Here is a 12,678-nt window from a genome sequence, read left to right on the forward strand (position 1 = left end):
AACTATACCTAAACAAAATGGGAATTCATTTAAGTAATTAAAATGGGGGAAAAAATGCTAAAATTACTAGGATTTCTAAAAGGAACAAAAAAAAAAAAAAGCATTTCAAAAATGAAAAACAAAGCAAAGCTGCTTAGAAATGAGAGAGAATTGTTAAAGTGACTAAAACGTCCTTCCTGTGGCCGTAACTCCTCCTTGTAAATAGTGTTTGCTGTGTTTTAGTTAATTTTCTCCTTCATGTTTCAGGTTTTATTCGTCACCATAAAGCCCGTACATATCAATATTGGAAATTGCCTTTGTAGTTTTTAGTCTGTCATATTTGATCGTCAACTTTCTCTGTATTTATTCTGTGTGGAGCAATGCTTAAAAGAATTTCCTTCTGGGATTAATAAAGTATTTTTATTCTATTGTAAAATGTCAAAATTACGTGCAGAATGCTGGAAAAGAATATTAATAATAGTAATAATAATATCAGGTATAAAAATAGCTGAAAATGTAATGACATGTGTACCATCCTAAATCATAATTGAAACTTTGTAAAAACAATATGTCCTTCTGTATATATAAGATACAATAGAAGCTATGTTCATATCATTTTAGAGGTTAAACATATTTCTCAGCTCGGGGTTAATTTGATTTGGTGGAAAATCACAAAAACGTCTCTTTTATTAATAAATAATAATGTGTATATATATATATATATATATAACATTGCAGACCTCTGGCGCTAGATCTTTAAAAGTCTCATTATTGTTATCACCATCAGAGGGCACCAAAAGCTCACACTTCCAGATGAAATACACAGAAATGAGTTCCCCTTTGACGCTTATTCATTCATTTTCATTTTACAAAAACACTCCCAGCGTAGCTTAAAATTTCCTTAAATACTTTAAATAGACTTGATGTCACCATCTTGTCTTACAGGGAAAGCTGATGCAGACACAAAAGAGCGGCTTCTTCCCAAGTTCCTGTGTAAAACCTTGTTTGGACCCAAAGGTACGTTTACTCATGCTCACGGTTTGTATTACAGGAAGTGTGATTTCAGGCTTTTTCACTGTTTTTGTTTACTTTAGGGGGCCAAATTACAAGCTTGTAGTAAACTAAGAGAATTAAAATGGCTGTAATTATTATTTTTTTTAATTATTATTATACTCAAATATCACTGAAATTTCAACAAAGCTTTAACAAACAAGACTCCAGGGTTTTGGAGTCCAGTTGAATTGCAGGCAGTTTCTGGTCGTCTTTTGCTTCGGTCTCATTAAGATTCATTGTGGCCTCATTTTTCTCTGCAAAGTGACGTGTTGTACCTCAATAAAAGAGGGGTGATTGAACGGTGACATCGGATATCCTCATGATATCCTCATTTAATCCTCAGTACAAGAGTTTGTACGGTCCAGAATAAAACGGAGTTGATTGCTGAATGAAAAAGCCCAATAAAGGCTGTGTGATCAAATGAGGTTAAAAGCAGCAGAATAAAGAGTGGACTGTTAATTAAGATTTTAATAATTCAATAGTGCAATGACCAAACCTGTGAGAATATTTCAAAATGTTGGGAGAAACAAAAACAATGAATTTGGTCATATAAAATGATATTATGTTAAGTGGAGGTCTGGACAGTTGGATAGACCAGGAGCCTCTGTTTGGGCTAAAACCGGTCCACGAGAGGTTCCTATCCGGCCGCTAAACCGAGACCCGAGCTGAGACTGGGTCTGTGATGCTGCAATTAAAATATATCAAACTCGCCTGAAAGCCATACTGTGAGGGTGAGTTGGTAAAGACATCCAAAATGCTGCCGTTTCTTTCAGAAAATATCATTTATTGGCTTTATGTTAAGATTATAATCACTTCTGTTTGATTTAGTGAAAATGTAGACATTTTCATGGTGTCCTCTGCACCACCGCAACGAAAAACTTCAATGTTGGAAAAAAAAAAAAAAAAAAAAAGGTTATTATGGCCCCCTGAACTAAAATGTGTTTGACACTCCCTGGGATAGAGAATATCATATTTCAGAGAATATGCCGACATTCTACCATGAAAACACCCCAGAAGTTGCTCTTTAACCACCAATATTCCAGGGTCATTGCGTTTCTGATTTCTTTCTCAGCCTTTCCAGTCGATATCCAGGCCGCCCTCGCGGGATGCAGAGTACTACGGATATCCTTGGTGAGACCTCTGAATGTGTTGTTGATGGCCGTCTCTGCTATATGCCGCCATTACCCCGAGGTCACTGGGCTATAATGAGTTTGCTTAATGTTAACAACCTGTACCGTTAACTTCACACACTGGATTTGATTCAAAGCGAGTCAACCCCCCCCCCCCCCCCCCCCCCCCCCCCGAGCGAGAGATTAATTACGACGCGCTTGTTTGATGCGGAGCTTTGAATATGTCGTTAGGGGATATAAGTTTGCATTGGGGGCTCACGGCCTTTATTTTTCCCTGCAGGTTTGCGGGGAACATGGAGCGCCAGCAGGCGGACAACCTTTTAAAATCCCACTGCAGCGGGACCTACCTTATCAGGGAGAGGACGGCCGAGGCGGAGAGGTTCGCCATCAGCATTAAGTGAGTGTCACATCATCTTCCAGGAGAAGAAAATGCCCAGGGATTGTTTTGTTTTTTGGTTTTTTTTATTAAACCATATCTCACAGGGGGGGAGGGAGAGAAATTCTCCCGGGAAATCCCAGTCAGCTTTTTCTGAGCATCTTTTGGCTCCAGCTAATTACCACTCAGTAATTGCTTTTTTTTTTATATCCTTTTTTTTTCTCCCCTCCTCTCGGAAAATGCAATCCCAATAAGGAAATTATGTCACACAGCAATGTGCCGGGATGAATTTGCACATTTGTATTTGAGTCTTAACACAGGTGCAAAACAACAGACGAGCCCGTTTCATAATTAGGAAAAACAAATCCAACTTAGTTAACTTTCTTCATTATAGTTCTGTCCATCATGGATACTTGTGTACAGGGATGCAACTGCTACAGCCAGCGGTGCTTCACACCAGCTTCACACTAATCTGAGAAGGAGGAGAAATGTCAGCTGTGTGGAGATTTTGAACAGATTAGCAGCAGTGGTGTCAAACTCATTTTACGTCAGGGGCCACATAGAGCGTAATTTGATCTCAGGTGAGCCACACCAGTAATTATATACATTATATTACATAAATAACCAGAATTCTCGATCTATATCTTTGTTTTAGTGCAACGAAATATTAATGTATCATTAAGAAGTTTACATATAATGACCAATGCCTTCACGGCACATGACAAACCTGAAATTTGAACAAAAAAAAATGCAATTTCAATAATATTTTGTCTCAGTTCACCATGTGCTTACAGAGCACAGTGGATTTTTACTATGGTATTTACTAGTTATGCACTGGGTGTAAAAAAAAAAACAAAAAAAAAAAAACAAGACTGTTCGCATACCAGCAATGCTACACGCAAAACATGATTAAAGTATTAAAAGCTGGGTCTTTTGATCCGCAGTCCACAGTACGCAGAGCTCCCTCCCAACAATGCAGGGGGTCAGACCACATGCAGTGTAACGCGATGCATGTTTAATTGTAGAAAAGAAGACGTTTATGAAAAGACTGTGTCAGGACTGAATATTTATCACAGTCAGTAAATAAACCGCTTTTTTTTTTTTTTTTTTTAAGTGACTGTTGGAAATGAAACAGTTTTATTAATTACTCACATTGGATATCAGCAACTTCTACACACAGGCAAACACAACAACTCCAGTGTAGTAAATTCTCGAGAACCGGCAAACAAGCAGCAAGTGCTTGTTTTTTTATTAAACAGCTTTCAAAAGCGTCTTCTCTTTTTCCCGCAGATTCAACGATGAAGTGAAACACATCAAAGTCATTGAGAAAGACAGCTGGATTCACATCACCGAGGCAAAGAAGTTCGAGAGCCTCTTGGTAAGTTGTGGATTTATCTTACAGTTGCGAGAATACACACTGGCAGCATGAAACATTCAACTTGTTTCTTTTTTTTGGTTTGCTTGTTTGTTTGTTTTGTTGCTGTTCAAACAGGAGCTGGTTGAGTACTATCAAGCCCATTCGCTGAAGGAGAGCTTCAAGCTGTTAGACACCACGTTGCGATACCCCTACAAATCGAGAGAACGCTCACTAACACGCGCCAGCACACGGTCGCCAGGTGAACTCCTCATTTTACACTCTCCTCCCAACATTTGGCTTCATTTTAAGCAACAAGAGACTAAAGGGTCAGTTAGCGATCGCTTTATTAAAATAATTATTAGTTTCAGGGAAACATTTACGCGTTTCAGGGTTGTTGTTTTTTGCAACGTATGTGATTTGAAACTATAAAAATATATATATATATATATATATATATATATATATATATTTTTTTTTTTATCAGATGTCATATTAATGTGTGAGCCACATGTTTAAGTTCAGGCTTCACGCTGTTACGGATTGTCTGTTCCAATACATCAATTATACAGACAATGACGCTGATGTCAAATTACAACAATTATTCTTTTGCTCTTTATCTATTTGAAATCATAATCAAGAAGGTTTAGTTTGTTTGTTTTTTTTTGAGGAAGAAAGACCTAAAATGATCATGTTACATGGCAACGTAAAACACATCATTTCAGAAAAGTTTTGCATCGACACAGCTGCATTTTTGAAAACGATGTCTGTTTACGCAAATGGCAAAAACATTGAAAACAATGTCATTGTCATGTAGACTCACAATCGGTGGCTGTTGTTTGTTTTTGGAATGAAACCACACACACACACACATGCAAGCGGACAACAACACACTGCATACATTAACAATGGCGAGTACACCGACATTCCAATGGACAGCCAACGAACATGGATTGCTGTTCCGGGTGACTGTCAGCAAAAAAAACGACTTAAATCCAGGAGAATATTGACTGGGAGTCATGACGCTCCGCCATTGTTGTTATTGATTGTCTACTCACAAAGATGTGCAGAAGAACTATTCACTACGGCCGTGGTCCACATGCGCAGTAACTGCATTTTAGAAAAGTTGCATTTTCCCTTGTTTCCATGGAGACGGAGTTGGAACATTTTCTAAAAGTTGTGTTGTCAATGGCTCCGAGCATCCTTGTCGCGCAAACCGGCGACCAAACCGCAATGAAAGAGTATTTGAAAAAGGGGGATTAGAAAATCAGAGATTAAAAAAAGACTCATTTGTTTGAAATCAGTGGACTCGAGCATCTACTCCGAGTTTCCATCCAACTGAACATGATCTCCTGTTGCTGAAAGGCAAACCTTCAGCCCTGAGAGATGCTGCCGTGACCCACTACCTTCAGATCTGGAGCCGCTTTAAATCCCTCGAGCTAAAAATGGACACAGGTGAACGGGCAGGTGCCTCCCAGCCGGCTTCCTTTTTTCAAGCTTCAGCTCCAGGAGACGGCCCCCCGTCTTTATAATGTATCCTCCATTCATCGGCCGATCTCGGTTGAAGCACTCACCTCTGAGCTCCGGCCGCCAGGAATTCCCCTTCACAAAGTGACTCAGAGACGCTTTTTTGGAGATGAGGGCAGGGAGCCCACGCATCCTGGAGAAACTCTGAGATCTTCCTTTGATTTGAAAACACAGTCGGCGTAAAGGTTTGTGCATCACACGAGGAAGATAAGAGCGGTGTGTGGAGGAACGGCAGTACAAATCCAATCTGGCCCTTGAAACACCACCCCGGACGTAGCTGCAGGACAGATCCGGTGAGAAATTGGGGAGATGAATGTCCTTTGTGAACTCACTGTCACCGCCACCTTGAATGCAGATAAGCATTGAATTACTGCTTTTTATGTTCCGGTTCGGGGACTGATGGCTAAAATGTTTGTCCAACAACATGTCTGCAAATGGCTAATTCCACTCTTTGATGCTCAAATGTGCATATCGGGCACTGAGATTGGATTTTTTTCGCCATCTTCGCAGCGGAAAAGGGTTAAATGAAGGAGACAAATTGTGTTGACAAGGTCGTCGAGTCTCCCGAATCACGCTGAGTTAAAGTGAGGGAGGCCGGAGGAAGGCAGGGCAGTATGAGAGGACCGTGGCGTGAAATGATAAAACAGAGCGTGACCGACTCAACTCACTGTCCTCCTCACACTCGGAATACTTGTCGTCGTCTTCAGCGGTGCACAGGGTCACTGAAAACACGAACTTTTTGGAAAAACGGCTCCGTCTCAAAATGCTCTGTCTCAGTGGAAACAGGCAAAAACCATTTGGAAATGCTCGGGCCCCGTCTCCTTGTAGAGAGCAGAGACTGAATATTTAACTCTCTATAAGAGTTTCTATACTGTGTAACGACTCACTGCCCTCTTACACGATCTCAGAAAGCTTTGCGCTGGACGCTGGAGATGCAGGGAGTCGAATACTGTGGATGAGCTGAGCAGTGTTGGGTTTACTTTCACTGACACACACACACACACACACACACACACACACACACACACACACACACACACACACACACACACACACACACACAGGAGAGCCAGGGAAAGAGAGAAATTATTTCCTCCAGCTTTCGCAGTTTGGTGGCTACTGGTCAGCCAACATGGCAACCCGCTGTTTTGCTGCAGAATGACTTCTGTGGTTGTTAAATTCAGCTTTACAAAGTAAAGTTAATGACTTTCACTTCCTCAATCAGCCGCCAGGTAACTTTTTAAAATGAATAAATAGGACTCCAATTATTGAAGACAAAAGAATTCTTTCCATGTTGTCTGCAGTTTGCTTATCAGAAACAGGTCTAATAGACGAGTTTCATATCCATCCATTGGTTTACATCATGACACAGCTCTCTCTTAATTTCTGAGGTTTTTTGCAAGTTGTTACATTCTAGTCATTTCTGCATGTCGGTCACACTCGATTCCCTCCGTGTCTCAAATGACAAATGAATTAAGATTCTGTAAATTCAGGCGGTTAAATGTGCCGCATGGTGTGATAGACAGTGTTGAGATGAGGAAGAGTGAGGCCAGAAGACAAACAGTGATTCCTCCTGAGCCTCTCTGCTTCCACCTTCGCATGCGCTCACCTCAGATGTTTATTTCCAGCTTCACTTCCTCCCTCTCTCTCTCTCTCTCTCTCTCTCTCTCTCTCTCTTTCTCTCTCTCTCTCTCTCCCTCTCTCTTTCTCTCTCTCTCTCCTCTCAGCAGCCACCTGCGCCTCCTACAACTTCTCCTTCCTCAGTCCGCAAGGCCTCAACTTCTCCTCCTCTCAGACCTCAGCTCCCTTTTGGTCAGGTACTCGCTCTTCCTCTTCTTGCTCTCTCTCTCTCTCTCTCTCTCTCTCTCTCTCTCTCTCTCTCTCTCTCTCTCTCTTCTCCCGTTGTCTTCTCGCACCTCATTGTTGGTAATTACATAATAAGCCCATGCGCCTGTGCCCTCATTACTTTTTCTCTGTGGCGCTCTTTTCATTAACGGGAACATTTCAGTCCTTCCCAGGATGACATTTCCTCATTAAATCACGAAAAGAAAACCAATTTCCTCTCCTGAGATGAAACAACTTGTCGTCCTTTTCCCCATTCGGCTCATTTGTTAGCGTGTGACTACAGTTCGCCGTGCTCAGCACGGACCTGACCGTCCTCCTTCTGTACATTCCTCATTACTAATCGCCGTTCTCCACCGTGCCCCTCATGCATGGAGATAAAAACAAGGCATGCACTAATAACTTTTTTAAAGAAGTTATTAAAGGCCATTAAACCTATAGACCAATGATATGCAAAGGCTACTTGTAAGATTTCCGGCAAACTCCTGTCATTCTCATTAATATTAAAAGAATCTCCAAACGGCTGAAATCGCTCGTAGTCTCTCCTCGACCCGCCGCTGACGGATGACATCATGTATAACACTCGCCGATCTGTGCCGGGCCTGAGCTCCACCCCTTTCTGGTTTCAGTGTTTACTCCCCGGGTGGTCAGCTCAGCCGTGGCCAGGTATAACTTTGCGGCGCGGGACATGAGGGAGCTGTCCCTGCGGGAAGGAGACGTCGTGAAGATCTACAGTAAGATCGGCGGAGACCAGGGCTGGTGGAAAGGAGAGGCGAACGGCAGAGTGAGTAAACCGGCGCGTCTCCTCACGCTGCCCGCAAACACTTCGGGGTGCTATAACGTTTTGCAGATTACAACCGTTCCATTAAAAACGCATCCCATTAGCTCCATTACGTTGGAAATGTGCATTAGATTAAATCAAACATACACCGCTGATGTCCGCTCTCCGAGCACCACATTGATTAAATTTAACAATTAAACCATCAATATTAAAAGCCTTCCTATATCCAGGGTTCCAAAGGGAAATGTAAAAGGAAGAAAGAAAAAAAAAAGTGGCCGCTGGGATTTGTGCCAGTTTATTAAGGCCGGATGTAAATATAAATGTGATGTCAGCTTTTTATTTTAGGAATGTTCCCATTAAGCTGTAAATTCCAGACTCCAGTGTGTGTCGGTGGTGTCTGTTCACTCTGGTCTGCTCCTCAACGGCCGCAGCAGTCCAATTTGTATTTCATTACCGGGCATTTTCATGCCGCCGAGCTCCTTCCACAGAAATAAGCTTTTAACTTGCTCACGCCATCCGTCAGTCGGAACCATCTCTCTGCCTTTCCCTGCACATTTCCTCAGATTTAAATCATTACTCCGGTACATATAATAGCACTAATGTAACAGGTAAAAATAACCCAGGTGCAAATGGTGTTGCCTGAGTGAAAGTCAGTAAGCCCATTAGATTACAGATGCAGATGTTTCACCAACTGGAAAAGTTAAATCAACATATAGTGATAGTGCACATGTGTATGGGGGTTTCATTACAAAAAACGACCAACAGCAACTACTAGTGGCCAAAATGCGAAACTTTCCTGAAACGAAAACGCAAAAGCTATTTTAACTTGAAACGCTGTCGTGTAAACGGGGCTTTAGATGTAGAAGATGGGTAAGCGTGAAGATTTGATTGAACCAGAGCAGTACTGCGAGTGAGCTGGAGGACCAAGGCTGTTTAAAACACATCTGGTCTCATGGAAACACCAACGAGCAATTTTCAAGACTTCAACAATCTACTGATATCTTGGTGCCAGATACCACGTCTTTTCGTCGTCACATCCGGGCTGTTTTATCAGCAAGAAAACGACGAACACAAGCAAAAACAAACGAAATAGAAGTAATTAGTGCACAGGTAAAGAGAAGTAAAGCTCCCCATGGCCTTGTTTCAAATGTTTACATCTGGTACAATAAAAACTGAAAATTGACTTCTTTCCAAAACTAAGGCTGCATGATTCTTAATTTCCAAAAACTCCAGACCGTCAAACTTCAAGGCAGTTCGAAAACAGAGTCAATACATTTTTGAGCATTTTGTGGGATGGCCTCTCTGTCTTCTCAAGACCTCGAGATTGCAAACTGTTTCAATTTACATCTGAGTATACCCATTGAATAACAATAAAATCCAACATATTTCGCGACAAAATAACCTCCGATGAACTTATTCTACATTATTCATGACTTTCTGTTTCTTATTTGGTTAATAAAAACACATTGATATTGGTGGCTCACCTCTTATCAAGACAGAAGACAAAAGAGTGACAGATAATGCTGCAGTTCTCCTTTTGGCCAGAGGTGTCACTGTTGAGATTAAAACCACCAAACTCGACTGATATTTAAGAGGCATCGAAATGCCCACACACTTTGCAGATCTTTTTGGATGTGTTTCACAAACAAAAGAAAACATTGCTGGGGGGGTTATCATGTCCAATGTTTCAGTACACTTTCTTCTGGTTGCAGTCGTCAGGCACAGTATAAGTACACTAAGCAAATTGACCAATTTTCCTCCTGTACATCTTGTACAGCTGCTCAATGTGTTGCAGCCTCTCCGAGCCGAGCAGGAAGCGAAACAAAACCAGGCCTTTCGACCTCTTGTGAGGAAAAAAGAAAAACCCAGCAGATTTCGTTCAAACGTGTTCTACCTTCATCACCAATTATTACTATTTAAGAAACTGCTTCTGTGCAATTAGCTTCCCTCATATCTCAGACCCAAGCAGGTGATAATTTTGTGGCCTTAAAAACAAGCTTTGCTTTGGTAACGCTCCCATTCAATACTCACCTTTGTATTCCAACAAGTCGGAGAAGTTGTTGCCTAGCAACAGCTGAAGTAATATTTGAAGTAGCCTTCAAGTATTATTTTTTTTTTGGGGGGGGGGGGGGGGGGGGGGATAAAGCACGTCGTCTCTCAGATGGGTGTGGTGGAGGGGTGGTCGGACACCGGGTTCACATCATCGTCACCAAATGTGTGTTTCTGTTCCAGATCGGCTGGTTCCCCTCGACCTACGTGGACGAAGAAGGTGTGCAGTAAAGGCTCGGCTGTCGCGGCGCCACATCAGGACACATCGACTATCTACTGATCTCAGAGAAAATTACTCACTCTGCCCAGGAAAAATAAGACAAAAGGAAGAAAAGAAAAAAAAAAAAGAACTTTTTCTTTTTGTTTATTTTTTTTTTGCTGGATTCTCTTTTTTTCTACTCCTGTTTTCAATTATGCATCAGTTGGGTTGTTTGTTTTTTGTTTTTTTTTGGGGGGGGGGGGTTGTTTTAATGGGGTGTCCTGCTTAATTTCTGTACAGTAAAGAAGAAAAAAAAAAAGAAAGGAAATGAGCTTGCCTGCTGTCTGTCAGCCTGCAGAGACTTTTATTGAACCGAGGGCACAGCAGAACTGTTGATAGCTTTACTTAAAAAAAAGGAAAGAAAATCTCCTCTCATTTTGTTTGCGGGTCTATGCGAAGTGAAAGAATTGTACAGTACAGATAATTTATTGAATAGAGATTATTATCCTTACTAATGATTATTGTTGGGGGGAGGGGGGGGGAGTTGTTTTAAGCAAAGAATCAGAAAATAATAAGAAAAGAAAAAAAAAACCAGGGGGAAAAAAAAAACCGATGCTGTGTTTTCATGTCAAGAGATTTTTGCCTTAGTTGTCATGGTGATGCCTTGTGGGCTGACACCAGCGGATCGGGAATCGACTTTGTGGACTGGTTTTACTTCTCCATGTATGCATGTGCCCGTGTGCGGCTCACACACACACACACACGCACACACACACACACACACACACACACACACACACACACACACACACACACACACACACACCAATGTACAGTACGGTGCCTTTGAAGAATGGTGTTTGCTTACTGAAACCTCAACATCAAGCCAGTAAAGAACAACGCCATCCCCCACACAGACATGCAGGACTCCGGGGGGAGGGAGGGGCAGGGCAGGGCAGGGGGAAGTGACGGGGTGGGTGGGAGGGGTGGGGCTGGAACCATGGGAAGCATTCAACACCTCCTCAACATGAGGCCGGACACGCAAAATCAACCGGAAGGATTTTTATCGCCGACAACGATCACAAGTCATCCGGATGAAACAAAACAACATCAACACTTTTCAATCTGTTTTTTTTTTTTTTGTTGTTTGTTTTTGTGCACAATAGTGACTTTTTAGTTGAAGAGCTGGAGCATTTTCATGATTTCAAGCCAAATTGAAATGATTAATCGTTGATTTTTGTCACTCGCCTTATTTTATTTTTTTAACGGATCATCAGGTATTGTGATTTATTCTTTTTTTTGTTCATCCCCCTCCCTTCAATAACAGTCACTTTTGATGTGTGAAATGCATTGCTGTGTTAACTGGTTAAAAAAAAATTTAATTGGTGAAGGAAAACTTTGTGTGAGTCCACAGACGGGAGTTGTGCTGCTTGGTGTTTCAATTTATTTCCAGCCGTTCAAGTGAAAATACATGCAACACAGGGCTTTCCAATAGATGCTGCAAAATCTCAACTTTCATGTGGGGTAATACGGTGGAATAAATGAAAATGACTTGGAACATCAACAAATACCTCCAGTTTCACTGAGTTTCAGGTTTTTATTCACCAACGCGACTGTCTTTAAAAGATCAAGTCAGTTTGTACTTACATGAGATTTTCCACAGATACGTTCTCACATTGACATATATTTGAAAAAAACAAAATGTCATGTAAAGGGGCAGCTTAAAGAGGATTATATTAAAGTGGGAGTCCTAAGAGGCTGGCATAGTGAGTGTAATGTGTGCAGTAGATGGAGATATGCACGGTTTTGAAGAGGCAGGCCGTAAAACTACATACCGCAAGTGTTTGATCCATACCGGCTCCAAACTCTCCAGATGAAAAGTAGATTCCATGCTGTATTATTCATTTCCCGGGTTTTTCTTTTTCCTTTCTTTTTTTCTTTAATTTGATTCTACATTTTATGCTTGGAAACTTTTCAACCAAGTAAAGTTTAGCATCACATAGGTGGAGGAGTTTTCTGCTCGATCGATAAAAACACAGTCGGTTCAGAGATCTTGAAATTGACATTGGCAGTAAGTTTACAAAAGAAAAACACAGAAATCGCTGTTGCACTGCTTGGGGGTAGATACGATAGAAATCAAAGGTCACAATGCATGATGCATATAGGTGGATTTAAATGTCATCGCTATTGTTAGAAACGGTCACTACTTTATTCATTTTTTTTTTCACTCTTCAAAACAAACTTTCAACCGTCATGTTCTGTTTGACAACTCGATGGTGCGTCGCGCTTTGCAGGAATGTACTTTTCCAGCATTTCCCTCCTGAAGACTAGAGAAAAGAAACTGACAGCCAGGTCTGGTGGTGAAAATACAGCTGAGGAGGTTTTCTC

The 12,678-nt window shown here is 41.4% G+C and overlaps 1 protein-coding gene across 3 annotated transcripts in view; it reads left to right on the plus strand.

Moving 5' to 3' along the window:
• Window positions 1-10,855, plus strand: part of vav2 (vav 2 guanine nucleotide exchange factor) — a 247,970-nt gene extending 237,115 nt beyond the window's left edge. For 2 of the 3 annotated variants that reach the window (XM_080476261.1, XM_080476262.1), the window contains 7 exons: window positions 925-996; window positions 2,105-2,163; window positions 2,443-2,559; window positions 3,829-3,916; window positions 4,031-4,154; window positions 7,891-8,045; window positions 10,275-10,855. In XM_080476261.1, the coding sequence (XP_080332387.1) occupies window positions 925-996; window positions 2,105-2,163; window positions 2,443-2,559; window positions 3,829-3,916; window positions 4,031-4,154; window positions 7,891-8,045; window positions 10,275-10,322 (663 nt within the window). In that variant the 3' untranslated portion in view covers window positions 10,323-10,855. Of the gene's footprint in view, window positions 1-924; window positions 997-2,104; window positions 2,164-2,442; window positions 2,560-3,828; window positions 3,917-4,030; window positions 4,155-7,146; window positions 7,237-7,890; window positions 8,046-10,274 lie in introns of all 3 variants that reach the window. The other variant, XM_080476260.1, reaches the window with a different exon arrangement.
• Window positions 10,856-12,678: the final 1,823 nt, after the last annotated feature.

Source organism: Lipophrys pholis (genome assembly GCF_963383615.2).
Source record: "Lipophrys pholis genome assembly, chromosome: 12".
Taxonomy (NCBI): Eukaryota; Metazoa; Chordata; class Actinopteri; order Blenniiformes; family Blenniidae; genus Lipophrys; species Lipophrys pholis.